Source organism: Vipera ursinii, assembly GCF_947247035.1.
Source record: "Vipera ursinii genome assembly, chromosome: 1".
NCBI classification, from domain to species: domain Eukaryota; kingdom Metazoa; phylum Chordata; class Lepidosauria; order Squamata; family Viperidae; genus Vipera; species Vipera ursinii.
In genome coordinates this window covers 117,637,197-117,664,791 of record NC_139512.1, presented here as the reverse complement: position 1 = coordinate 117,664,791, position 27,595 = coordinate 117,637,197, and the positions used below count along the sequence as shown (strand labels likewise).

The 27,595-nt window shown below is 43.4% G+C and overlaps 1 protein-coding gene across 3 annotated transcripts; it reads right to left on the bottom strand.

The window, feature by feature from the left end:
- Positions 1-304: 304 nt before the first annotated feature.
- Positions 305-27,544, bottom strand: SSH3 (slingshot protein phosphatase 3). Of its 3 annotated transcripts, none has more exons than XM_083350633.1 (14): positions 26,686-27,187; positions 22,779-22,816; positions 19,988-20,177; positions 15,625-15,743; positions 13,941-14,012; positions 10,970-11,035; positions 10,356-10,550; positions 9,840-9,933; positions 9,457-9,585; positions 5,082-5,128; positions 4,653-4,799; positions 3,810-4,010; positions 2,919-3,351; positions 305-1,367 (listed from the first exon to the last, which is right to left on the bottom strand). In XM_083350633.1, exons 1-14 carry the CDS (start codon positions 26,749-26,751, stop codon positions 918-920), a joined length of 2,247 nt encoding a protein of 748 aa, XP_083206759.1. In that variant the 5' UTR covers positions 26,752-27,187; the 3' UTR covers positions 305-917. The 3 variants fall into 3 exon arrangements, with proteins under 3 accessions (XP_083206759.1, XP_083206760.1, XP_083206761.1); XM_083350634.1 differs by having other exon boundaries at positions 305-1,364; positions 26,686-27,180; XM_083350635.1 differs by lacking the exon at positions 3,810-4,010 and having other exon boundaries at positions 26,686-27,544.
- Positions 27,545-27,595: the final 51 nt, after the last annotated feature.

Below are 27,595 nucleotides of genomic sequence, written 5' to 3'. Positions count from 1 at the left end.
TGTAACATGCTCACCCATGGTTTGTTATAACCATGTTTTCTAGAACAAACCTATATTGTGAGATTGGAGATCACATATCAGGTGAAGCCAAACTAGACAAAGCATGGTCTAGCATGAAGTATGAACACAGCCCCAGCAGAAAAAAAATGAGAGCAACCCAGCTAGTTTTTGTCAATTCGCAAAGCCTCAGGAGTGGATAGCATTACCTTGAGGAAGAAAAGTTATTCTCTTTCCCTGTTACTTTGGTTAGGATTAGGAACAGAGATATGCTCCAAAAGAAGACATACAACCTGAGATTACCAAGTGGAAAATGACTGAATTTTATTTTCAGGCTGTGTGAAGTTGGCAATGGCACAGTAACTGTAAGTACACAAAAGTAAAAAGAGTAGTTCATTCCCCACTTGGATCACAGTGAGAGGATTCAGTCTTAAACCTTCTCTGCAAAACAACTTTGGCCCATTTGGAGGCCTCATATCCGACTACAATTTCCACTATTGTGCTGGGTGAGGATGACCAGAATTCCAGTCCATAAATCTGAAAAATATCAGATTGGAGAAGAACAGAATATGAAGGCAGTCAAAGCAAATTAAAGGACCAAACAGCCCTGCCATTTGAAACTTAAAACCGAGACACCTTCAGGGCTCTTAGAACCTCTGTAACACCTAAAAATGGAGTAAACCCAAAAGCAACACTGGTCTTCTCCACACCGATGCTACCATTTCCTATAGAAAGGAGAAGAAATGCACTTGGAAAGCAGCTGTGGTCTCTTGAAAAGTAGAGAACTTCTCTCCCCTTAGGCAGTGTACAAAAAACGTATTTCCTCAGGCCGAATATCACAAATGTATCTTCAATCCTGGGATTCCATGAAATCCTTTGCTTACTGAGAGTAGAAAGGGGGAAAGGCAGAGAAAAGGTCTTCAGACTGAACTGGGGTCCATGTCAACACTGGCCTGGCGCACAACCTGTCGAGACCTGGAACATGGCAAGGAAGATGGCAACTGGAGCTTCTTGGAAATTTCAGGATTCATCTGTCCCTCAAACTCCTTGGTCCGACTCACCACCAGGGCAGCATCAGCCAGCTGAGCCACTGAGAGGCGGTGCTGCAAGGGGGGCCTGCGCCCACACGAGCCAGACCCTTCCATGTGCCGAACAGCTTTATGCACCTTGCCTGGTGCCGGGTGGTAGGAGAGCTGTTTGCAAGGCTGAGCGTGGACTTTGGAGCCTCTGCTACGGCCCCTCCGCCCTGGCCTCTGTCCATGTGCCCGCTGGTCCCCTGGCAGAGACAATTTTGCTGTTACTGGCTTTTCATTTTCCTTACTTTGGGATGATGGATCACAGATCTTCCTTTCAGCATGAAGAAACACCTGCTGAGAGAGGAAGAGATCAACGATCGGCACATCACCAACTATATTGGATTCTCTTTTATTTACCTTGGCTTTACTTTGGCCATGTCAGGCATGCAAATTCACTGGAAAAGTCAATGCTAGGAATGGTTAGTGGATCAAGAAGAAGGGGCAAGCAAAGAACTCACTGGCTTGATACCATCAAAGCTGATACAAAGATGAACATCCAACAACTGAAAGAAGCTGTGCTTGACAGGATAGGATGGAGAGGACTTCCCTATGAAGTCACCAAGAGTAGGACACGATTGAATGGTTAAAACTGCTACTTCCTCCATCACATAACTTCCACTTTCCATTGTGCTTGCTTAACATATCTATGTAACTAGATTGGAAGAGTTATATTTTAGGGACAAAACATTGGGCAGCCACAGCTAAGGCTTGCATGCTTTTATTCTGTCTTAAAAGCATCTAGCTGAATAATTTTACACTTAAGCTTTTTTAAGTCTGGCTGCCCCATCTCCATTCATTTTGCTCTAATCCTTTTCCTGACCTGCCTTATTAGACTAATACAGGGGTAGGCAACCTCGGCTCTTTTATGACTCATGGACTTCAACTCCCAGAATTCCTGAGTCAGCTTCTGGGAGTTGAAGTCCATGAGTCATAAAAGAGCTGAGGTTGCCTACCCCTGGACTAATGCAACTCTCTGCCCCAGAAATGTCACCTACCTTCATTTATGCAATGATTTGGGACTTTCAGGAATCTGGCATAGCAAATTATCATACACAACCCTTAGTAAGAGAGGGTCTTTCATTAACTTAATTCTAGTTCTGACAGTCCAATCTGTAGCAGAACCTAGGTACTGTATTTCAGATTTTGGAAGATGAATTTAAATTTAATTCCTGACAAGGTGCTTGCTCAGCTGAGGTCATAGTCAGGTTTGCTTTGAATTATGTCTCCCATCTTAGTACAAAAGATATTATACATTCCCCTTTTAGGAGGACATTACCCTTGAAAAAAAATGGACCCAGAAGATTTATATTTCAATATCAGTATCAACATTACAAGTAGTCCCTGGTTAATGATAATAATTAGGAATGGAAAGTTAGTTGCCATGGTTGTTAGGCACAAGGTCATGTGATTGCCGTTTGAAATCTCCAGCCAGCTTCCCCATTAACTTTTGTTTGTTGGAAGCCAGCAGCGAAGGTTGTAAATCGCAATCACAGGATTGTAGGGATGCTGTGATGGCCACAACTTTGAGGATCAGCTGTAAGTCTCCTGATTCAGTGTTGTAACTTAAAAATGGTTGCTGAACCATCGGTCATTAACTGAGGACCACCTGTCGTGAACATCATCTTCTTAATAGTATGTTTTCATTTATTGTTTTACCCTGTTTTTCAATGTAATTGTACTTCCTATTGTGAAGCACTTCAAAGATTTCTTTTATTGGAAACCATTGTTTTAAATAAATAAATATCCAAAGTCAGTTTTACTCCTTTCTTGTATTCTAGGTTGTAAACAGTCTCTTTTTTTTCTCTCCATTCACTCCTGCTCAGGTACCTTTTCACGATTCCATACCTCTTCCTCAGGCGTGCCTTCTGTCACAGAGGTGTGTTCTGGGCTATCCATCTCACTGATGCTGCGCATAACTGCATAAAGGTTAATGCGTTCCCGTCGGAGTATGGCTGGCTTCTCAGGTACTTTCATGGAAGCCAGGTGTCTCCGTACCTCCTCAGCTCCTGAATCATCTGATGCCCCAGGTTCTTCTATTGCCTGAGGAATGAGCTGGGGGCTGACTGTGGGGGGCAGGGGCTGACTGGGATTCTGAGAAGGCTCATGCAAAGGACGAAAATAATACTGGGGAGTTGTTACTGGCACTTCTGGTTCTTCATCTGAGCTCAGAGTCTCGTACTCGAGGCTTCCAGAATGATCACTGCTGGCATCGCTTATATCAGAAGAACCTTCTGAGGGGGTATCTCCCACCTTTTGTTCCCACAGGCTGCTGTGACGGCTGCATAGAGACATAAGAGGGGTATGACATTCTGGGATGTAAAGAGTAACAGGGTTCCTTCTTGTGTGTAGCAGATTGACAATGGCAGGTGTTCCTTACTGTCTTTCATAAGGAGCTAAATAACATATCAACCTATAATGAAATCACAGAAGATAACTGTAAAATAAATTTGCCACTGCTTAATTGCTCCTTCCAAAAGTACCTTTTTTTAGCTGTTCCCCACTGAAATTTCCACAAAATCCATACAAATGGGTGGGAACAGAATAACTAGCACCCTATTTGTAAAGTCCTATTCAGGCAAATTTTTCATTTCCAAAGGCCATCATTATGCAGATTTGCCTTTAAAATGGTACAAGACAAGAGAACTGATTTTACTAGAAAGACTGCATCAGGCAACTGGATATCGTTCCACATCCTTTGTCCTTTAGATCAATAATGTCCTCTTCCCTTCCAATTACCTGGCATCCAGCATGCCCTGGTAAAGTTCCAGCTGTCTCATGAAGCCTGGATTGGGGTGAACAATTGGTCGACGTTCTCGCACATGAGCAAGAGCCCGTTCCAATGACCAACCATATTCCTTCATGGCATAGGCCACCACTGTGGAGCCAGACCGGCTCACTCCCATTTTGCAATGCACCAATACCCGAGAGCCTTGGGTCCTGTGAGGGAGAGTCATGACCATAAGCAGAGCTGCCACAACATCCAGAACAGAAAAGGACTTTCAGGATCTTGGTTGACTCCCTTAGGCACAGATAATTATATTATGATAATGACCTCAGAAATAAGTAATGCTTAGTATAGCTTTGGAAAGAAATCTGGTTATTCCAGAGATGGTTCCCACCAAGGATGGTGATCCTGAGTCAGGAATCCTTCTTGTTTTTTTTAAACTAGTGGCTCTGACAAATTAGGCAAGTATTATCTATCTCTTGATCTCATACATAATTCTTTGTGGTTTGTGTCAAAAACTATTTCTTTGCCCATGTCAGTTCTGAATAAAACACGATGTGCTCAGCCTCTGTCAAAGGGAAGAGTGAATAAAGAGGCAAAAGGAGAAATTCTTTCCAGTTTTGCAGATCCTCTTAAATAGTTACTGAAATGCAATATATGCATACATAGCATTTCACAGGAGATGATGTTTCTTATGAAACTCTTTCTTAATTGAATCATTCCATACAAACACTAAAGCCTGCTTCTGTGTACAGAGTGATATTAACTGGATCAGGACAAAATTAAACTCTTTACAATACATGCTAGTTCAATCATGTTTGTGTATGACAATTATCTTGATGCTCAATTCTCACCGAACATCTGAAATGAAACTGTGGGTCTCCTTCCAGTATGGCAGTAGTTGTGAGGCCTCTTCATCATAGATACGCACATTCATGTAAGTGAAATGCTCTGGGAAGAAGTTGTCAATCTCACGAGTCACATTGAGGATATGGCTGACTCTAAAGATAGGCAAAAAATCAAGTGAGCTTTCCCAATCCACTCTCATAAAGAGACTGTTAATTCTACCTAATTTTTTGCAGTGTTTTCTATCCCAATTTACCCAGCCTTATCCTGTGTCCTAAATTTTCCTCCATCCTGGTGCCTCAGGATGGAACTTAAACCAAGAGTTGAAAGTACTTCCAACAAGTCTGACCTGAGAGGCATGGTAAATAGCTATCTCAAAGTCCATGGATGAACTTCTAGCATTGTTCTCTGAGCAACAACTTAAAAAGATTACAAACCTGTTTTTTTGGAGTTCCTCAAGGTTGGCTGCATTCCATTCAGAGCCCTGGAGGAACAATACAAGGCACACAACTCACTCTCATTTTCTGTAAACTGTTAACAAATTTATGTGCATTATGGACTTCTTGTAGCAGTACATTCAGAACCTAACTATACATTAAGTCAGTGGTACAAGCCCTCCTGCTCTGTACATTTCAGGATAGAAGAAAGTACACTTTTTCATGCTATTCTATATGAGAAAATATAGGTTAAAAAGTATCACAAAGTTCTATTTAAATGTGCAGCAAGTAATTTGCTAACCAGTATAAACACTGTATTTTGGAGATCACTTATTCACCAATCATCCACCTAAAATGTATGAATGCCATTTGCAATTGCCATTTTGTTGTGTGTGTGTGTGTCTGTGCGCACGTATATGTGTGTGCACATTTGAAAATGATTCAGAAAGCACCTTTTTAAAGCAGAGGTATCTTTTTTCAGATTCCATACAAGCCTGAAAACTTATTTCTTTAAAAAACACACCCTAAAGGTGCAGTTGTTTTAATGCATCAATTTTTACATGTATTTTGCATTTCTTTCAGATTAATGTAGAAATCTGAAAGACACAACTGCTTTAAAATGATTATGCGCTCTACTCCCACATGTTCCAAAGTAACTCCACTGGTCATTTCTGAAGCATGCACAGGCCTCATCCATATGTTATGTGACTTCTTGAAATAATTATAGCATCTACCAAAGCAATTCTAAGTATATATTCTCAGAAGAGAGTCCCATTAAGTTCATTGGGGTATATACCCTGGGTATACAGAATAAGGTAATCATACCCAGCTTTTTCCTAAATGAAGCAGTTTCCAATTTCCCTAGAGGCAACTCCATTGTAGATGAAACAGGTCCCAATTTTTCCCTTTTCCTGTCAAACCTTTGGCAGCCCACTCAACAGAATACAGTATTATATCTGAGCTTCATTTAATGACATTAAAGAGAATAGGACATAGTGTCAGAAATGGGATATCTTTCATTTTTAGAACCCAGCTAATCCCTCAGCTAATTAAGGCAGAGATCTCTTCAGACTTTTGTTAAGTCTGTGTGGATTTGTTGAGAACACTATTCAGGGGCGCTATTCTGAACACTATTCTGAATCTCCTTCAAGATCAGAATCTAACATAACATTCTCATTATTAAAGAAACTGTATTATCCTATTTCCCTACTTATTAGTCTTCAGTTCTGCTACAGCGAATAGCAGAGGACAGATCACGTAGAATTCAGCTGCTCATGTTGGGGGCAGAGGGAAGCTTCTTATTTCAAGGCTCAGGGCAGACATAAGATTTGCTTCAATTTCACCCCCAAAGGACACTAATCTTCAGCAGGAAGAAACTCTGCCATTTATACTATCGCAAATGTCTACATAGCCACTGGACTAAATGTTAGTAATAGCAAGTACTGACTTTCCCCAAAAATAAGCCCTATCCCAAAAATAAGCCCTAGCTTTTTACAAGTGTGCCTAATATAAGCCCTTCCCCCACAATAAGCCCTAGTAAGACCCCCGCCCACTCCATCCCACTGTCTGGTTGCATGAGCTGAGGCGAGGCAGGTGGGGAAGGGGATGGAGCTGCTCCATGCGCCCCCCACGCCTGCTTATCTCAGGGTGCCCGCAATCAGGCCTCCCACACCCTGACACCTGCCTCAACTCTTAGAAATCCAGGCCTAAACAGTACAGAGATAGAGGGACAGATGGGGCAAAGGTGTTTCAACAGATTTATTTTTTTTTAAAAAAAGCCAGGCAGTAATTCCCTTTCTTCCACAAAGGAAATTGCAGAGTTGCGGCCCAGGTTTCGTCAGCGGGCTGAGTGCGGTGCTCCAGCCCTTTGTATAGAGACCCACAGGCAGCCTCCTGAAGTGGCCCCTGCTTCTTCCCACTTTATAGCCGGCGGCTGGGTGGGTTTTCCTCCATCCTTCTTGCTGGCTTGGGTGAAGGAGGGGCCGCTTCAGGAGGCTGCCTGTGAGTGTGGTTTGAAAACGGGCTGGGTTTTTTTTCCTTCCTTCGCATTTTTATGTGACAAACTCTCCAATGAGGCCCATTCTAAAATTACTGGATTTTCACTTTCAGAATTCCAAATCAAACATTAGCCATGTTAACTGGCAGTGGCGTAGCGTGGGGGGTGCAGGGGGGGCCGGCCGCACCGGGCGCAACATCGGGGGGGGGCGCGCTCGACGGCGCCGGGATCCGGCAGGGCGGAGGCACCGAAGCCCCAGCCGGGAAGGGCCTGACGCCCCACGGCGCGCCACACACACACACACACACAAACACACAGCGTGACTCCTCCTTCGGGCCACTCCGACCAGAAACTCCATAGGCCACAAGTCGGAGGCGCTCTTCTTTGCCCGGCCTAGAAGGCTCCGGGGAGCCAGGCCCGGCTGGAGCTCCTTTAACTTTTGCCAGGCAGCCTCCGCTCCCCCGAGAGGGCATAATCCCTCTCGCCTTCGGGTTGGCTGAAGTTCCGGCTTGTTTCCCGCCTGCCCTCCCCCCTTCTCTGCCGCCGCCGCCGCAGGCAGCCGCGGTTGGCGCCTATTTACTCCTGCCGTTTGTAAGGATGGCTCCCGCCAGGAGGGCCAGAGGCTGGAATCCGCCTTCGCTCCGGCGCTGGACGGAAGCCTTCTCTCCCTCCTCCCCCCCGCAAAGGAGAAGGCGGCTCCTGAGCGTGCACAGAGCGCGGCCCTCCTGCAACCCCGGGCTCCGCTGCGGAGGCTCTCCCAAGGCGCTCCCGGGGTTGCCAAAGGCGGGGGGGCGCGGCGGGGCTTGAAAGAGGGTGGATTTCCCGCGGGGGGAGGATTGCTGCAGCGTCTCTCCGGGGGGGGGTCCCTGCTCTGGAACGAAAGCTGCGTCGGCAGGTTGCCGATCCAACCGTGCATCGGCGATCGGGACCGCCCCCCCGACACACGTCGCCAGCAGCGAGAGTTTCCAGCCAGGCCGGCGAATCTTTGGAGTGAGGTGCCAAAGAGAAGGAGGCGGCTTGGCTTGGATAAGCAGCGTCTGGGCAGAAAATAGGTCGGGCGCCGCAGCAAGTATGAATTCCTGGGGTTCAGCCTAAGCAGGCAAAGCTGCAGGGTGGGTTGGTTGGCTTTTCCGGCTTTGGAATAACCTTGGGAAGCTGAGGCATTGTAAGTTGGAAGTCATTGTTTGTCACCTAACATGTTGGGTCAACCCCACGCCACATGCTAAGCCATAAACTGTGGTTGGTATCCAGGGTTTAGGACAAGATGGAGAAAACTAGCCAATTGTGGGATCATAAATCTTGATGAAGCCCATCATCGCTCCATGTGATGTATGCACTCAATCTACAAACGTAGTCCAAGCCTATTCACATCTGTTGTAAGGTCATTCTCTCCTGGGGTTTATCCTGACGTCTACTAAGAGTGGAACAAACATGCCCCATTAACCATTTTCAACGCCATGTCCTCTCTTTGTCTCATCCTAAATCACAGCTGAGGCACCTTAAAGTTGCCTTGTTTCAGTTTTAAACTAGCGTTTTCCCTCTTCTCCAGAGACCCTTTTTTGCCTTGAACCTAACTCAGGGGTAGGCAACCTTGGCTCTTTTATGACTCATGGACTTCAACTCCCAGAATTCCTGAGCTAGTGGAAGAGACTCGAGTGCTAAAATCCACAGGTTAGGGGGCGCAAATTACTTGCCTTGCCCCGGGTGCTGACAACCCACACTACGCCACTGTAAACTGGAGTTCTGGGAACTGGAATTCAGTTAGGATGGCTGATTTCTATGATACTACTTCTAACAGAGGCCTGTGGGAAAGAACAGGGGTCCCCAACTCCCAGGCCGCTGACTGGCACTGCCCTGTGGTGTGCCAGAAACTGGGCCATGCAAATGGGCAAAGCCCTATAACCACGCACCCTCTAGTCCGTAGAAAACCTCTCTCCATGGAACCAGTCCCTGGAGCAAAAAAGGTTGGGGGCCACTAGAAGATACTACTTCCTTGGGGAGTAAGGCTTTTAGGTGGCAGTAAGATACCTATCAGTCCTGTATGGTAGAACAGAGTAAGAAACCAATGTCATATATGTCTAAGACTACTTTTATTGGAATAGCTATAGAATCTTGAAAGTCTGAATGTGTTCCTGTCCTCCCTCACTTTATCTTCATGTAAATTAGAGAGGGGCCTGAGACATTTACTTAGATTAGTTTCTCAGAATGGAGTTAATCTGTGCTTGTCTGGTCATTACCCTGGTAGCTGATTTTCCTCCAGTCCTTCAAGGCTGTTCCTTATGCCCTATACATCACCAATCGAGAGGCCCCAATTGTAATCCTTGGGATCCTTGACCACTGGAAGGCTGACAACAGGGTACCCCTCTCGTATTTTCTTACCAAATAGAGGTAGTCAAAGATCTTAGAAGGCCAATCCATCTGTGCCATGATAAGTAACATTTCGTTGTCAATAAACTCCTTGTAATTTTTCAGACTACAGCCAAACCGCTGCTCCAGTTCTGTACGAATCTGTGGAAGAAGGTGACTGATGTTATCTTCCACTTGTGCTTTTTCCTAATCACATCCCCCTACTCACTATCCTGTCATACAGACTCTGACTTCCCAGATGCTCCCCAATCCTCCCCAATCCTTTTTCTTCCTATTAAACATTGTCATGTTTCTTGTGCTTATAGTCCCATCTATTCACATACTTTTGTCATTCCTGTTTTCCCCCACACCCCCATCACCTCCTATTCCAAGGTCCTCTGGTCCCAACATCCCACCTCCTTGGAGGTGATGCTCTCCAGGTCAGTGGTGCCCATCACCTCACGCAGCTTGGCCCGGATCATCCGCTCTGTCACGTCCTGTGCTGTCGGCCTGAGGCACAGAGATGGAGGGTCGGCAAAGCTCTCGGCCCACCAGACTCTGTTCCCAACACCATCACCTCAGGTTTCCCACACAGATACCTGTTCCCCCACCTCTCGGCTGCAGGGGTATAAGTCTAATATTTCCTTATAGCAATTTATTCCTTTAGGCCTAAAAAAAAATGCCACAGGATTTATAATGGGATTTGAATAACATCTCCCACCCCCATTGGAATCTTCCAGTCTAGGTTATTGGGCTGGACTTCAGAGACAAGACTCAAGAATGGGGCATGGTATGCACTAGGCCGACTAGGATGGTTGTCCAAAAATTGCCTGGGCTTGGGATTAGCGTACTGTGTAAAATCCTTCTAGGAACCCTCACAAGTCCACTGAAAGCCTACAATTAGCTCCAGGGGGAAAGGGGGCATCACTGACTGGTCTGAGAAGATGGAGGGAGACGTGGGCCGCACAGATTCCAGGTCAGACATGGCTAGCCACTCATTAATGCAGCTCTGGTCAGAATTCACAGCCTTCTGATACCACTCGGTCCAGTTCAATGCACCCCCTCCAGGAAAATAGTTGTTGGAGACTGCTTCGCTGCATGCTTTGTGCAGCACTTGCAGTGCTGACCTGAGAGCAGAGAGAGCAATTAGACCCTGAGAATATTAAGTCATATTTAAAAGTGTTCAGAGAAGGAGAGATCACATCCAAGAGCTACCATAACTTGTAGCAGTTAGCCCCATTCTTTCATTTTTCAGATACAGTTATTGACTATAGGGCAACTGAATATATTTGCAATACTGTATAAGCACCATAAAATAACCTTAATTTTTTAAAATTTAAATAAATACGATTGACAGCTAATAGATCTCCTAATTTTGCTTTCACATTTTAAACCCCTTGGCAGCTACTGCTGCCATTAGAAAAATGCAACAGATTTTTGTTTTCTTCACAGCAGCAATAATAGTTTCAGTATCTTTCCCAATATTCATTTATTGCCTTCTATGAATATCTTAAACATTATTCATCCAATCAAGAGCCTTGCTCACCACATTGTCTGGACAGAGATAGGCTTAAAGATCCGTGTTTGTCCCCCAGATGTCACGCTGAAGCCCCTAAGAAAGAATGGGAGAGTCAACTTTTAAGTAACTTTGTACTCCAGGAAGAAGGCAGATATCTGGAATGTGGTAAAGAAGAATGCAAGAGTTTGGACAGTTGCGTAACTGGCTTGAACTATCCCACAATATTAGACTTCATTTTTAGCTGGGGGAAAATGGACATTCTCCCCAACACAAGAGAAAATTATACTGGGCTGTGTCTGCCTTTTGGAATGGCAACAGTATTAATCCATGATTTCTAAAAATAGATTCTACCTATTAAAGTTATTATGTCTCTCCTACCTCCCCTGCTCTCTAAATTGCATAGTTGTTCTATAGGCCAGTCTGGAAAATCTGGTTTTGAAGAGTGGCACATGAATGCTAAGGATAAAGGTTCCCCCACACATGCGTGCTAGTCGTTTCCGACTCTAGGGGCCGGTGCTCATCTCTGTTTCAGAGCCGAAGAGCCAGTGCTTGTCCGAGGACGTCTCCGTGGTCATGTGGCCGGCATGACTAGACGCCAAAGGTGCACAGAACGCTGTTACCTTCCCACCGTAGTGGTCCCTATTTTTCTACTTGCATTTCTACATGCTTTCGAACTGCTAGGTTGACAGAAGCTGGGATGAGTAACAGGCGCTCACTCTGTTACGTGGCACTTGGGATTTGACCCGCCAAATCTGATCGACAAGCTCAGCGTCCTAACCCACTGAGCCACCGCGTCCCTTTCATGCTAAGGATAACTAACTCAATAATAATCCTAGAGAATCTTGGTTTATATATATATAAAATCATTTTAACTATAAAGGATTTTATAGAAGCAAGCAACCAAGATTAAATTAATGGAATTATATTGGCAAGAATAGGTGAGCACACAACTTTGTATTGGGGCACAAAATGCACATTCACAAAGCAACTCCAATGGGGGAAGGAAAATATTGAAAGCACTGTCTCCACGAGGTTCCTTTACTGTGTCTTAGCAGTAAGGCTGCTTCCTGGACACAGCTGAATGTGGGAAAGTTTTAGGAAAGCAACTGATGGGTTCCCTGCTGTTCTGTTCTCTCCCCCTTCTTTGCATTGCCACCAATCACTTCTCTGAATGTGAGAGAGAGGGGATGGCTTTCTAAAGAGTTCTGAACAGATCGATATTTCTGGACCTAGAATTTTGAAAAGGACATTCTATGATTTCAAGCTCTCCTACCTATTGCGTGAGTGGTGGGACCATTTCTCCCAGTAGTATCAACTTGTCCCATTAGATCTGGCAAGAGAAGTATGCCCCATCCATTAGACAGTGCTATCTAGCTGGACCCTGGAAGTGTAATAGTATGAGGGATTGACCTTGGGAGACAGGAGAGACAGCAACCAGCATGTAAAAGATATCTCAGTTCACAGGAGAAGAGGAAGGGCCAGAGGAGACCTTTGATGAGAGACCCTCCCTAGTTTTCTGGAGAGTAAAAGAAAAGGAGGAAATACTTTCAGTTTTGCAAGCTTCTATTAAACCTTACAATGAAGCTAGAGTTAGTAGTAGTGATTGTATTTCTTGTCTGGACTGCCTTGCAAGACTTATAGAACGAGAGCCTTTTCTGTAGTGGGGCCTGACTGCTAGAAATCAGACTCAGAAATCAGACTCACATGATCCTGCTAGCCTTTTGCAAGGATGTAAAGCAGGGGTCTTCAAACTTGGCCCTTTTTTATGACTTGTGGACTTCAGCTCCCAGAATTCCTTAGCCAGGCACGCTGGCTGAAGAATTCTGGGAGTTGAAGTCCACAAGTCATAAAAGGGCCAAGTTTGAAGACCCCCCCTGGCTTAAAGGCTTGATTTTGTCATTGAACCTGGAACCCTGACAGTGGGTAAGTCATTTCTTGGTTGTGTTAACTGTTATAATTATAATTAGTGCTGGTGTGGGTTGTTGCTTTTTTTCTTGATTGCTCTTTATGTTATTTCATTATATCATTTTTATTGGCTTAGATATTGTTAGCTGCCCAGAATCATGCATTTGAGATGAGTGGCCATGTAAAACAATTAAAGAAATCTGCTGCTTTTAATCCCGCCGCACACATGTTCTTCCTCCATTTATGCTTATTGTGGTTGATATATTCTCATGGCTACTACAGTATTAAATTTTAAGCTGTAAATCTATTTGGGCAGGAGCTTTTTTAAATTTTATTTTTTAAAAGGGCCATGCATAATGATTGTGATATGTTGCCGTTTTGAGAATGGTAACAAATGTAATAAAATGCAGGTACAGCAGAAGTAGCTTCTGGAAAGATACAGTTGGGGGGCAGAGAAAATGAGATAACTGGCTCTGTAATATTAAAATACAAGCTAGTTAACTTTTATACTTGCTTCCGGTGGTTCATGATGTAAGAACAAAAGGCCATTGCATTATAACATCACATTTCATCAGTTTTTTGGGAGGGGATGTTATAGTGACTTGCAGCAGAAGGGAAGGATCTTTAAAAAAGGAGCAGATAGAAGAGAATACAGTACAGAAAAGGTTAGTTCCATAAGATAAAAAGTGAAGGATCTAACCTAGAAACAAATGAAATCTCCTAGTGGTTTAGAATATACTTTATGCCACTTCTATTTGTAAAAGTAGAGAGGACATCACCTGTTTATTCCATGTGAACACTTGTGACATAAAAATAAAACCAGACACATTTATTATGATTTTTCATTATACTAATCTATTTATGTGTGCAAAGCAAGCTCCTGACAGGACAGGGATGTCAAACTTGCAAGGTCACATGACGTGTCACAATGCATCACGAGTTTTTCCCCATTGCCGGAGCTGGGGTGGGCACGGTTTCGGCATGACCCATCCGGCCCAGAGGCCGGCAGTTTGACACCCCTGTGATAGAATCTTAAAATAAACCAAAAACTGCAAAGATATGGAACAGTAAAAAGGAATATGAGTGATCTTACCCATCGCCATCAAGGAAAACCTGTGTGTCACTCCAAAGTGGAAGCACCATACCCAGTGTGCAGGTAGCCAAGCTGATTGAGAAAGAGAGAAAGAAGGAATTAGCCTCTAAAACAGGGGTGTCAAACGTGCAACGTCACATGATGTGTCGTGACGTATCGCGACTTTTTCCCCATTGCCGATAATGGGGTGGGTGCGGTTTCGGCATGACGCATCTGCCCCGCAGGTCGGCAGTTTGACACCCCTTCTCTAAACAAGCATTATACGGCGTGTTTGCTTTGGAGACTAGTTTCTTTGGCCCTTATCTGTGTCCTTTCCTAAACTTGCAATCATTTGATAAATACTGTAAAAATAAATATATTATCAACAATTTTTCAGTCAAACAGATGTTTCATAGCAGAGAGACTACTATATTTTATTATGCAGGCAGGAAATATTTGTGGTGGCTAAGAAGGAAACACAAAACATTTTTATTTTGCTTCTTGATTTTAAATTCTGCTGTGGCAAACTTTGCTTGCTTCCAGCTGAACTCATAAATGAAAGTTCTGGGAGAACTCACTTTGGAAAAACAGTAGAGAGAAAGAGAGAGAGAGAGAGAGAGATATCTCTACGAACTGCCAAACTGGTTTGACCAGGGAATGATATATATATAGCTGGCTACAAATGCATGAGGAAAGGAACAACTGCAAAACTTAAGATAGTTTTAATGAAGGTTTTTACTTTTATGAAGACAACAAGGGGATTATGAACAGGACCACAGATGCATTTGTTTACTTCTAATAATAGCACCAAATTCCAAGAATGACTCCTAGCTATTTACCCAAAATAATAAAATACAAGCTCAATAAAAGAATTAAACTGCATTACAATAATTGCCCTCTGGCACACCTTCACAATGGTGATAATTACAATGACCTATTGAAGTCTCTGTGGAATGATAATGTTCCTAAATTACACCAGGTGGCTGCCAATTGAACCTCCCCGGGAGGGTACTGAAGAAAATAGGGTCTGCAACAGAGAAACTTTACCTCCAGCTTTCCCCTCAACAACCTCCTGTACTTAAGAGGGTTTTGTATATCCATCCTTGGAATGTGCAGTCAGGCTAGATTGTAGACTGAAGACCTGATTCTAGAGATATCCAGAAGTCAAGTTATGTAGTCCTTTAGAAAAATACCATGGTGTTCAATGGCTACAATGGTTTCACTTCCCAGCATACAGGCCACTGCATTTTATATCAATTGCATTTTGTTTCTGCATAGGTTTCAGAGGCAGCCCAAGCAAAGTACTTTGCAGCCATTTAGTTTAGGTTCCATTTATCAATCCACATCGTTAAATTTGGCTTTTGAATATGATTTAAAGTAAACCACTCAAGAACTAATACTCTCTCTTCTTCCATTTTTCCACAAATCATTATTCAGAAAGTGGTACTATGTGGCATGACAGGATGACAGGCTAAATTGGAATCAATGGGTTGATTGGAAGTAGACAGGCAAGAACATCCGACTCCCAGTTCATTCTAACCAATCAAAAAGTTAATTTGCAGGGTAGTTTAGGTATGCAGGTATGGTTAAATAGGGTCAAATACATTTTACGGTGTGTGTTACTGGGATGTGTGAACCTAGCCATTCTATTTCTCAGTACAATCCCTCATATTTTCCTGGTACCACCACACCCTTGCCACCTCACCTTTCATCAGGGAAGTCCACCCCTAAAAGCACCATCTCATTCTTGCTCTCCCTCTCCGTTGCTGAGACCACCAACAAGTATCGGATTCTATGAGCTCGTGCTGACTCCAGTCTCACAGCCTGCAAGGAAGAAAACACACTAGTCTTGCATGTTTACCTTCTGGTGTCACTTACATACGTACATCAATATAATCCCCACCATGAAAATATGTGGTGCTGCCAGGAGAAGGATTTTGTTCAGAAGCAAATGGAAGCTACTAGGAGCCCTGAGTCTTGACCACTCTTCATGTTAACGCTTACAACTAATGTGGTTTATGCTAAATCATAGTTAGCAACACATACATACTGAATCTAGCTAGTCCTAGAAGAAAAGAAGAACCTCACTCTCTCTTGACAGCTATTGGCTCAATTTCCAGTCAGAAAAGAAGCAGTTGTTTTGAGAACTTAAAAAAATATCTAAAAAAGAAGCATGTTTGCAAGTAACCTGAAGTGAGCTTTGTATTGCATTTGGTGTTTATAAACTCATTTCCAAAAAGTATAAGTCTTACCTGTAAAATCATACTATATCAAGATTTAAATTTAAAAAGTCAGATTATGGTACAGAACTGAATTTTGCAATTGACCTCTGCTGGCCGGCCTTCTGACTCTCAGCCACTCACCCTGTGTGAACACCAAGTGAGAGCTGTATTGAAAGCTGTGAATCCCAGCAAAGCTGCAGGCCCAGATGGGGTGCTGGGGATAGTGGTCAGGAATTGTGCCGATCAATTAGCAGGGGTCCTGACAAGGATTTTTAACATCTCCTTGCAAACGGCATGTGTACCATCGTGCTTGAAAGCAGCTACCATTGTCCCAGTCCCCAAGAAAACTGCAGTTGAGTGCCTGAATGACTACAGACCTATTGCATTAACGTCTGTAGTCATGAAATGCTTCGAAAGATTGGTTCTCCAACATCTTAGGACATGCCTCCCACTGGACTTTGATAAACATCAATTTGCCTACAGGGGAAATAGGTCGACAGACGATGCCATAGCTACTGCTTTACACTCTGTAGCAAGTCATCTCGAGAAACCTGGAAGTTACGTCAGGATGCTTTTTGTTGACTACAGCTCGGCTTTCAACACAATTTTGCCGAGCATTCTCATCGAGAAGCTGACTGACTTGAAATTCTCCCCCGCCATCTGCGATTGGATTCAAGACTTTCTTAGGGACCGGTTACAAACAGTGAGGGTCGGGTCTGCTTTGTCCACCTCCTTGAAGCTTTGCACCGGCACGCCACAGGGCTGTGTGCTTAGCCCCTACCTGTACTCTTTATACACATATGATTGTGTATCATCTGACTCATCCACTGTGATAATCAAGTTCGCAGATGATACAACTGTGGTGGACCTTATTACATGTGGGGATAAGACAGCATACAGGGCAGAGGTACAAAAACTATCCATATGGTGTAGTAACAACAACTTGCACCTAAACATTGGCAAGACGAAAGAGATGGTTAGACTTCCGGAGAAAAAAGGAGCAACCTGCCCCACTTTACATCGGGGAGGACTGTGTGGAGAGAGTTTCCTCCTTTAAATTTCTGGGAGTCTACCTCTGTGAAGATCTGACCTGGAAAGTTAACACAACCCAGGTGGCTAGAAAGGCCCAACAGAGGCTTCACTTTCTTAGGGTCTTGCGGAAGAACAGGGTAGAACAACAGCTAATGACCCTCTTTTACCGGTCTACTATAGAGAGCGTCCTCTCGTATGGTATTGTGGTTTGGTATGCTGGTCTGACAGCCGCGGACAGGAAAGTATTACAGAGGGTAGTGAGCACAGCACAAGACATTGTGGACTGTCCCCTGACACCACTGGATGACATCGCCAGGGCTCACTGCCATGGAAGAGTGAGGAAAATTCTCAGAGACAACTCACACCCTGGACGGTATCTCTTTACTCTCCTACCATCGGGTAGGAGATATAGGAGTATAGCCAGCCGTACCAACAGGCTGAAAAACAGCTTTTATCCGTGGGCTGTTAGGCTTTTGAATGGGATATAATCTCTGTGAACTTATGCAGAATTGACTTGGGAGGCCGGTGTGTGGTGTAGTTGGTTCACATGGTGTGGTAGGATGGGGGGTTTGTTGTCACTGTGTGTTGGGGGGAGGGAGCACGGGGAGAGGCTCAGCTAATCTCAATGTACACATGTTGTACTTTGACAATAAAGGTTGTTTATTATTATTATTATTATTATTATTATTATTATTATTATTATTATTATTATTATTATTATTATTATTCCTAAGAAATTTTGTTTCTTTTTTAAGTTAAGAGGCTTGGAATTTTAAAGTACATTCACACAATACATTATACTGATTAATGTGTGTGAACAAGCTAGTTTTAACATTTTACCCCCATTTTGAGTGATTCCTTAATAGCCTTCTGTGGCTAATCTTCTAAAATGCTGAATATCTGCAAGACATTTAATATGATTAGTATGGTAATGGCTTGTTTTAATTATTAATCTCATACAGACAAGGAAAGATGAATTCTATCAATTCCTTAGAAATATTATTTAACTTTTAAACAATATTTACTACTGTATTTTATATTTTTCTCTCCAGTCTGGCTATTGATATCTTGTGCGAATATTGATAATCAGGTGACAATCACACTCTGCAGTTGCTCCTAGTCACACATCAAAAATGGATAGTGCCAAGGTCTATTTGGGGATAGTGTCAGAAATCTTAGAGGGTGAAATGGGCCCCTTAAATATCTGCATCTTCAGAAAGCAAATACGAAATGAATGTTTTTAAGTCTCCTTTGAGGAATCACTACCAAGTTAGTATGGAGTGTGATTCCAGCCTAGATTTTACAAACCCTTTGGTCACAGGGTCCACACTATCAGATGACATGGGAAACCAGCAGCTTGGCAAAGATTCTTAAGCTGGATGTGGAAGCACTGGAGCTCTTGAACTGAGAGGACCCCCAACAGATGTTCGTTCATTCATATTTTGACTCATTTTTCACTTGGCATGAAGAAATCCACAATACAGAATCAACCGATGTTCAGAGTAATGTGTCCGCTATAACTTTTTTTCTAACTGAACAACCCCTAGTAAGCTTCCAAAAGGAGTCGGGGTCTATCAGAACACAACCTGATAGCCATTGCCTGAAATTGTTCCTGATGCTTGGGAGGCTGCTATGACTCACTCTCTAAGAAGAAGGAAAAAAAAGGAAAACAAAAGTTATTTAAACCCATCTGGAAATCTCCCAGCAGAGGCCTCAGAGACAAAACTTGGATCAGGCTCAGCAGAGACGCCAGCTCTGGCTGCCTGCCCAAGAGACAAGAGAGGAAGAGCCCCACAGGCCATAAATGGGGAAGTGGCTGAGCTCCTGGCGGAATGTCTAAAATCTAAATTCCTAAAGGGGAGGAATTCTTCCGCACCCCACCCAAAGGACAATGAGGGCCCGAAAAGAGAGTCCCAGAAGGTGGACAGGGCTGAGTTCATTTCTCATAAGACTGCCAAGCAGCATCAGTTCTGGTTTTGTATCACAACAGGAGATAGGAAAAAGCAGGCTATTTCAGGTCATGAACAAGTAGTAATATGAAGGAAACAACTTGGAAAATCTGAATCAGCCTGGGAAACAATCTGGATTCTCCAGAATTTCTCTTGAGGGAATAAACTTGGGTGTCCTGCAATTTGCAGGAGGCAACTTGCATGATTGAATGTGTGTGGGGGGAGGGGGGAGGGGAGAGCAAAACAGAACATGAGGACAAAATTCTTCTGCATTTTTCTAAATGGAGTTAATTCCCTGGAGGTGCATTTAGGTACAGTATATGAAATCTCACCTGCAATTTGAGTGATATGGTTCAGACGCAGGTTTTATTGCATTACGGAAAAGCAGACCAGTGGTAAACCACTAGTCTTTTATAAAAAAAACATAAAATGCTTCTGCCGAACAAAGCCGCTTCTTCCATTACTAATTGCTATATTAGCTATCATGTTAAAAATCGGGGAAATGTTCCTTGCTATGTCACAGAGAAAAGCTGAGCATCCTGGGTATTGAAGGATGCTCAGCAGGAAAAAAAACCTCTTTGTTCCTTAAACAAGATAGGTCAGGGAAGATCTTATTGGCTTCCTAGTTTAGACTGATTGGCAAAGTGATCTGGTCTGACAGGAATGCCAGATCTTTACTAATCAGACAGCAAAATGCAGAATTGGAATCAGAAATGTCGCTGGAGTATGAAGTCGTAGAAAGAAATGTGGGGAGACATTACTGCCTAGACTTCTGGCTTCTTGAGACTCAAGTAGCAATGCCTTTCCTGTCTCTACCTTTTGTCTAGTTGTTTGCATCCCTTCTTCCAGTTATTAGCAATCTTACCAGCTGGATAGTGTCTTCTGGCCGCAGCAGCCCCACCATTTGCTGTAAGTGCAGTTCTTGCTGCCCAGGTATAGCATCTTCACTTTTAGGTGTTTGGTCTAGAGGGGTTGCTGGACCCTCCTGGACCGCCTCCAATTTGTCTTCTTCTGGCAGGAGTAGAGCAGCTCCCTTGACCATGACAAAGCTGTGGCTGAAGAAGAAAAGGTGGGAAAAAAGAGACTCATGTTGAAAGACCTGCTTAGGCCGTGCCCTAGTTGGAGAATGGGGAGAGTGGGGCTTTCAGGGAGAAGGGAAGTTTAGAACTCTGAAAAATAAGTAAGTAAGGCAGGCAGGCAGGCCTGGCACAGCCAATAGCATATCACAAAGGACCAAGCTGAACATGTCTTGTCAGCAGGGGGACAAACAAAATAGTGAAGGTTGGCTGGCATGGCAGAGTGCAGGGCAGTGAGGGCGGCTGAACTGGGGCTTTCTGAGACTTCCGGGGGGGGGGCAGCTGCCTCGTACCATCTTATTAGAACTTCTTGGGTGTTTGTGCTCCCCTGGCATAGTACCATTTTGCTGCACTGTGGAGGCTTCCCAGGCATTTGGTGCTGGAGTGGGTGGGAGGCTGCTTTTCAGGTGTTTAACACTTCCTGGGGTGTGGCACCTTTTCACTACCCTGCTGGGCCAGTCTGCAGCAGCTAAGGCTCCCAGGGGTGGCTGTGGTTTCTTTCCCTGTCTTCCCTGCACTTGCACCATGGCGCAGCACCCCCAATTCATGCTTGACCTCCCCGAGACACCCTGGCACTCCTTGCCTTGGACTCCATCTGCTTAACAACCTGCCATCCTCACTTAACAATGGCTGCCAGGAATGCCAGGATTTTGGTCACCAAGCAGTTACATGATGCCTCATTTAATGGCTGCTTCATTTAGCAACCAAAATGCTTGTGCCAATTGTAATCATAAGTCAAAGGCTGCCTGTAATCAGTCAGCTATTTTGTACAGAAAAAAATGAATGTACAGAGGAAAATGAATAAAAACTCTGCTGGCTTGAAGCATTAACCTCCATGACTGAGAATTTAAAACAACACTTGGTTTTGACATTAAAATAAAGCCAAAACAAAAACAAATAGTTTTCCCTCTAAGGAATATATTAAAAAGTCCAAACATAATGAAGACTGAAGGAGCCATATTAAATACCTATGTATTGTTTAGTTTTAGATGGTATTGTTTGACATTTCTTAAAGTTATCCAAGGGGTTATGGTACAAACCACCCTCACTTTTTGAGCATTTATATTTCTATAAAAGTGTGTGGGGAAAGACAAATAAGGGAAAAGGATTAAAGGGCTTTCTACAGTGACACACAGGAACGTGGGCAACTATACCTCTACATCTTTTTAAAAGCAGAGCTATATGGAAATGTCGATTTAAAATAAAGAAGCAACATTAGTCTAAATGGTTCATTTTTTCACTGATCAACTCCTACAAGAAAAATAGTCTATTTGAAAAATAGTAAATATTGCTTCAGAGGGGGAGGGATAATTTCATTCTATTTTCATAAGGGACCTTTCTCTGACACTGTTAGAAATTGAATATAAATATATTTCCATATATATAAATTGGGAGGATATTTTATCCTATTTTCTATACTTGTCTCTAAGAGTTTTTTCATAGTATATGTTTTAGTAATCAATATGCAACTATCACACTTCTGCAGCACAAAATGAAGTATTTTCCCTATGAGAGAAATCTTCAGCATGGATCTTATGAGAAACAACCTTCCTATAAAACCCTTTCTTCACCACACCTTGTATAAAAATCTTTTAAAACCTATTTAAAACCTATTACAAAGAAGAAAGGCAAGGGAGCAAGCATACTACATTCAAGGCATTAGTCTCCAGCATTATTTTTATATCCAAAAGCTTCTTGGCTTCATAAATATTTTAGAAAAAATGTGGGTGATTGGTACTGAGTCTCTCTTTGGCAGTGTGTTATCTACTTTGAAAAAGAGATACAGCTAGTGTGGGAAGGTACATAGTATTAGAGGAGTAAGAAGTAGAGATGCCTGATAGAGTTCTGATAAATGAGTATTTTGTACATTTAATCAACCAATCAACTAATAGATACCTGGTTACATACTCCATGGCAGCCATTTAATGAATAGGCAAGCATGTCCCTAGCAACCATTTTGTCACAGTGTCCATTATATGCTCTCAAATATACAACTGATCATCAGTCCAAAAAAGAATGGGGAGGCCTGTTATAATGTTGCATTCCTGATTAGAAAAAAAATATGATTCTGGCTCCAATATGCTTATGATCAGAATTTGGACTTTTAATTCCATGAATGGTATTTGTCTTTAGCAAATTGGATATACCCTTTCCACAACAATTTGAAACAATCTGTTCTATTTTAAAAAAAAAATCTCAGATGGTTGCACATTCTTCCAATCTTTCTTTTTTTAGTGCTGGTTTACTCCTGACAAAGAATAGCAAATTACTCAGCTCCTAAACAAGCATTTCAGGAACATTCATACAGTATATGGTTATTTCTCCATTTCTTCACCATACAGTTAAGAACTGAAACCCTTTCTTTAAAGTTTCAAAAAGAACCTGTCTAGGAGTATGTGTGTGTTTTGTTTTTTTCTAGTATGTTCAACTGTTGCACGTGGAGGCAGCAGTTAAATTTGTATGATTAAAAAAAGTGTGAAAATTTTCAAGGGCAGGGCCTGGAAGACCTACAGTTAATCTGTAACCTTTTAAAAAAATGATTATATAAAGAATATTAGGAACAATGACTACAGTACTTACCGTCGCTGCAATTGTCTTCTCCTGGGAACATCTTCATCCTGCAAGGGATTTCCATGTTGATTAGTATTTCTCTCCAGATTACAATGCTTGCTGTTAAAAGAAGTGCTGGCTTTTCACATCTAATATCAATAGCCTTCACTTGGTCCCTTCTCCCAAAACTTTTCAGAAGCTGTGGCAGATCCTCCCATTTAAACAGAAGCTCTGAATTCTAATTCAATAACCACAGGAAGCACAAGAAGTTGCCTTTCACTTAAATCTTTAATAAGTCTCTTGATCTAGAATGCGGGACATGACAAAATCCTAACATAAACTAACATATAAACAGACATGGCTCCTTAAATGATTAACTATGTCAGGGGTCAGCAACCTGAAACAGTGAAAGAGCCACTCGGAACCGGTTCCCTCACAAAAGGAAAAACTGGGAGCCGCAAAAAAATGTGTGCGCATGCGCGTACATGCGTGCATGTGCAGAACAGGGTTTGACTGAAGAGTGGAGCCAAGGCGAGATATGCACCTACCCTGCATATTTGAATTGATTGGTTGAACTTTTTTAGTCCCACTTTTTTTGGGGGGGACTGCACATGGCAGAGGACTGGGAGCCGCAGGAGACGGCTGAAAGAGCCGCATGTGGCTCCGGAGCCGCGGGTTGCAGACCTGTGAACTATGTAATCTCATAACTTGAACAAGCCATTCCTTGTACATAATTGGAATGGTAAGCTCACATTTGCTACCATCAAAGGCTATTTAACACCATTGTTAGGTGCTTAAATGAAGGGTCAACCCTGAATAGCCCATGACTGATAGGACCCATCCCTAGTAGTGATCTGAGAGAATTTCCTTTGTACTAAGAAAACAATGTCCAAGCCAAATATGTGGAGTCATTAAGCAACTATTTCTGCCATTGGCTTTGGCATGGGAAAACTTGGCATGACATAATGTTTCTATTCCTAATACCTCTGTGGTAGAAGCAGATATTTTTGGGGACTTTGTTGTAGAATCCTGAACATTCACAGGACTTCCATTACAGAACTCTGGTCCCCCAATCTATGGCCTGTCTCTAAGATCATTTGTTCTGCTTGTTCAGCTAGACATGAGGAAAGGAGGGAGGGAGGAAAGCATGTTGGCAGTGGCAGCAACAAATGCCACCCTTTGGGAAATCTTGCTAAGCATTTCTCTCTATTATTTCACAGTAAAACTAGTATGTTCCCAATTTATGCTGACATGAAAAGAGTTTGAAACTTACTTTAAAAAAGAACAAACCTCAAACGCAAATGTCTCTCTTTCCAATCAGTTCTACACTTTCATGATAAAGGTCCATGGAATATTTCTTAATTAAAGAAATATTGAGCATTTGAAGTAGCTATTTGTATATGGGATGCTTCAAATCCAGATCATTTTATGGTGAATCAATATGGAAAAACAACTATGCATCGGAAGCAAGAAACCATTTCTTTGAAGGACAGCACACATTTTAAACTAAATATAAGACATTTCAAAAGATTGTTTTCCTGTCTTGAAACTCTGTCTCCATCATTAAAAGGAAGTAAGGAGGATGATTAAATTTCAGTTCAGAGCACAAAACTGCTATATTAATTTTTGCTTTGGGTCCAAATAAGGGTTCGTTTTACAGAAAAGATAATGTCTTATAATTGTGGCTTTCATAGCTTTGCTAATTCTTAATCTATCAATGGCTGGAACACACGCTCTTTCATAAAACTGCAGGCCAAGGTGCCCCCATTCCAGTAATGAGACCTATTTGTTAAGTTGCAGGATGTAACAGATAGAAGTTATTCTTTAGAATTCTAGTAAAACTTTCTTTAAATCGAGACTATTGCATATGTATTATTTTTGCAATGTCTACAACAGCCCTATATACGACTATTGCACATAGTGAGGCTGAGGCTGAATAGCTTGCCCAAGGCTAGGCAATAAGATTCCAGTTATGTGACATTACTCTTACAAAAAAACTTTCTGGCTCATGCTCCTAGATACTATACTATTCTAGTTCTCATTATTCTCTACCAGCCAAATATGTTATTGCTCCTGTGAAGTCAAATGCTTCCAAGTAGGCAATGTTAGACTAGCATTTAACAACCTTCCTGGTTTTGTAAGTAGCAAAAGCAAATCAAGCACCAGGTAACCTCCAATATCTGGCTAATGCCCCAAGTTGTATACTCTTTCTTTCTGTGCCATAGCTTCACAACAGCAGAGATTCTTCCAAAGGTTTGGAAATAGATAGGCAGAGATGAGTTGGGCAGTCTTCTCTTATCTCTCATTTCCTTTTCAGGATGCCTAGATTGGCCTTGAATTCCAGCTCTTGCATAATCTTATCTATGTGCTTCCCATTTGGTTGGCAATTTCCTGTGATATTTCTAAGCATCAGGGAAAAACAGCAAACAAACAGCATTTGTGCCACTTCTTAATTGCCAGTTCTTTGCACAATGTCTAATTACACTTGAAACTCAAGATCATCCCACAGACTGCCAGGCTTGAGATGTAAGCTTAGGCACAGATGCTCTGGTGCAAGAAGCCTAAGGCTCTATCCCACTGGTATAATGGACTGGAAAGTCTTTCTCTTTGAGGCCATTATGCAAGAGATAATTCTGCAGTACTCTGAGTTGCAGTCTGCCAGGAGCTGACAGGAAGTAGTATGTTGTGAAACTTACTGACAAGCAACTCTTAGTGCCTACTTCTCCCACAGAAACTTGGGCTGTTGAAAACTGATTAGAGAGAATAGTATATTAATGGCAGTGAGAGGAAAGAATGGCCACAATTTGACAGGTTTCCTAAACTGTTTCCATACAAGGGGAGGATAGAAATGCAGCAGTCTAGGAAGAAGAGAAGGGAAGCACCTTTCAACAAACCACTACAATCTATTGGGAAAGAGATCTACGGACATGTTATAAATTGTACTGTTGCAGCTAAATCACTTCCTTGTTTTTGTTTTAACCCCTGCAATCAAGAGGACTTGGGGATTAAATCAACTGGCTTCCAGCAGCTGGATTCCTCAGGCCTCTGATCTCCTGAGCACCCAGTGCAAGGCAGAGGCCAAGGCTATTCCTCCAGCACATGTCCAGAGTGTCCCCATACATCTAATCACCCAGAATAACTTCCACTCCTCTATTCTGTATTCTATACTATAGACACGGATGGCATAGATCTTTTCCAATGCTATTTTTAACATTTTAAGATGGCATTTTAATGTTAAAGAAATTGAAGCTGTAGCCAATATTTTTTTTAAAAAAAAACCCACCCTCTTGCCACTTTTTGGCTATTGTAAAGCAAAATGGATGCTAGTACAGCAATGCTGTTCAGGGGATGATTGCATCTACCTTCCATACTGCAAGTGGGAGAGTGGATCCATGGGGAGCCAGGAGGAAAGACTTTGCCTAGAGAGTGTGGCAAAGCTCCCCCTCTCCCAGATCCACTAGTGCGCTTCTCTACATGCACGGTATTGGGGGGGGGGGGGAGAAGAGAGGCCTGCTAAAATCGGATAATCTCTCCCCTGACTCTTTCCCTTCGGATTTTGTTTTCCCTGCCCTTCTTCCGAGAACTACCTTTAAGGGAACTTCAAGTACACGTTTTATTTTATTTTTCCACGAGCAAGATGGTGAACTCCGAGGCCACTCTCTGCAAAACCCTGCTCACAGTTTGCAACGATCGATAAGACAGATGGAAGCCAAATACATTCGGGGAAGGGGCCCAGGTAGGGCAGGCGCCCGAACATCCTCGGTCGCCCAACCCAGAAAGGAGGGACGGGGACAAGACGCTCAGCGTCCTCAGAGGAAAGCGTGTCTGAAAGGAGGGGTCGGCCGCAGCAGGATCGGAACAGAATGCAGGACTGTACCATCTTCAAGAGTCCTGTCCAGCGTGAAAGGCACGGGTCGTTTGGGGGGGGGGCGCTCACCTTGCAGCCGGTGGGGGTCGAGTGGCCACTCCCCGATGGGGATCGACATACAGTAACCAGCGCCATGCGCGGACGAACTCCTGCGCCTTTCCTCCGCTCCGGGGGAGACTGAGACGGTGCCACTCGGAGCCAGCGCAACGCCGCCGCAAGCGGTCTGCAGGGGGCGGGAGTAGCGGGCGCCACTCATTCACTCATCCCGGGGTGGGAGCCTGCCAACCGTAAACTTTCTGCTCCTTCGTCCGGCCACTCCGACGAACGAGCGCACGGATATCGTCTGCAAAGCGATACCGAGTACGTCCTTTCGGGGGCGGCTCTTAAAGGAACAGGCCCGAGTGGCGAAAGACCAGCGGCGGGGGAGGAGGAGGAGGAGGAGGAGGTGCCAATCCGTGGCAACTCCGGGAACTCCCTTCCCAAGGCAATCCTCTCTCTCCGCCGTCCCGTTCTCCTAATCTTGGGCCAGGGCTCAGTCTGGCCACTTTTACAGAAAGCCGAACTCTACATACTCTTAACTGAAAGGGGAGGATCTTTCAGGCGGCCCTGTGCCTGGAACAGAGGGGTCTTCAAACTTGGCCCTTCGATGACTTGTGGACTTCAACTCCCAGAATTCCTCAGCCAGCTTGCCTGGCTGTGGAATTCTGGGAGTTGAAGTCCACAAGTCATCGAAGGGCCAAGTTTGAAGACCCCTGGCCTGGAATATCTAACGATTACCTTTCCCCTATATACCTGGCGTTAGCCACAGGGCTCACTTGACGCGATCTCCCGCGGGTGGGTGGGTGGCTTTTTTTTTCCCTATAAGCTCACCAGAACCACTACAGTGTAAGCAAAAATTTGCAGCTGAAAAGGAGCAATCTTGTAACAGGCTCTAGCTCAGGGGTCTTCAAACTTGGCCCTTTTATGACTTGTGGACTTC

Excerpts from the sequence above, each read along its gene's own strand:
- SSH3 (XM_083350633.1), bottom strand. The coding sequence starts at position 26,751 with ATGGCGCTGGTTACTGTATGTCGATCCCCATCGGGGAGTGGCCACTCG. Across the intron at positions 5,129-9,456 it reads TCTTTGACTACCTCTATTTG|GGCTCTGAATGGAATGCAGC; the intron begins GTAAGAAAATAC and ends TTGTTCCTCCAG. Across the intron at positions 4,800-5,081 it reads GAGGAACTCCAAAAAAACAG|AGTCAGCCATATCCTCAATG; the intron begins GTTTGTAATCTT and ends GCCTATCTTTAG.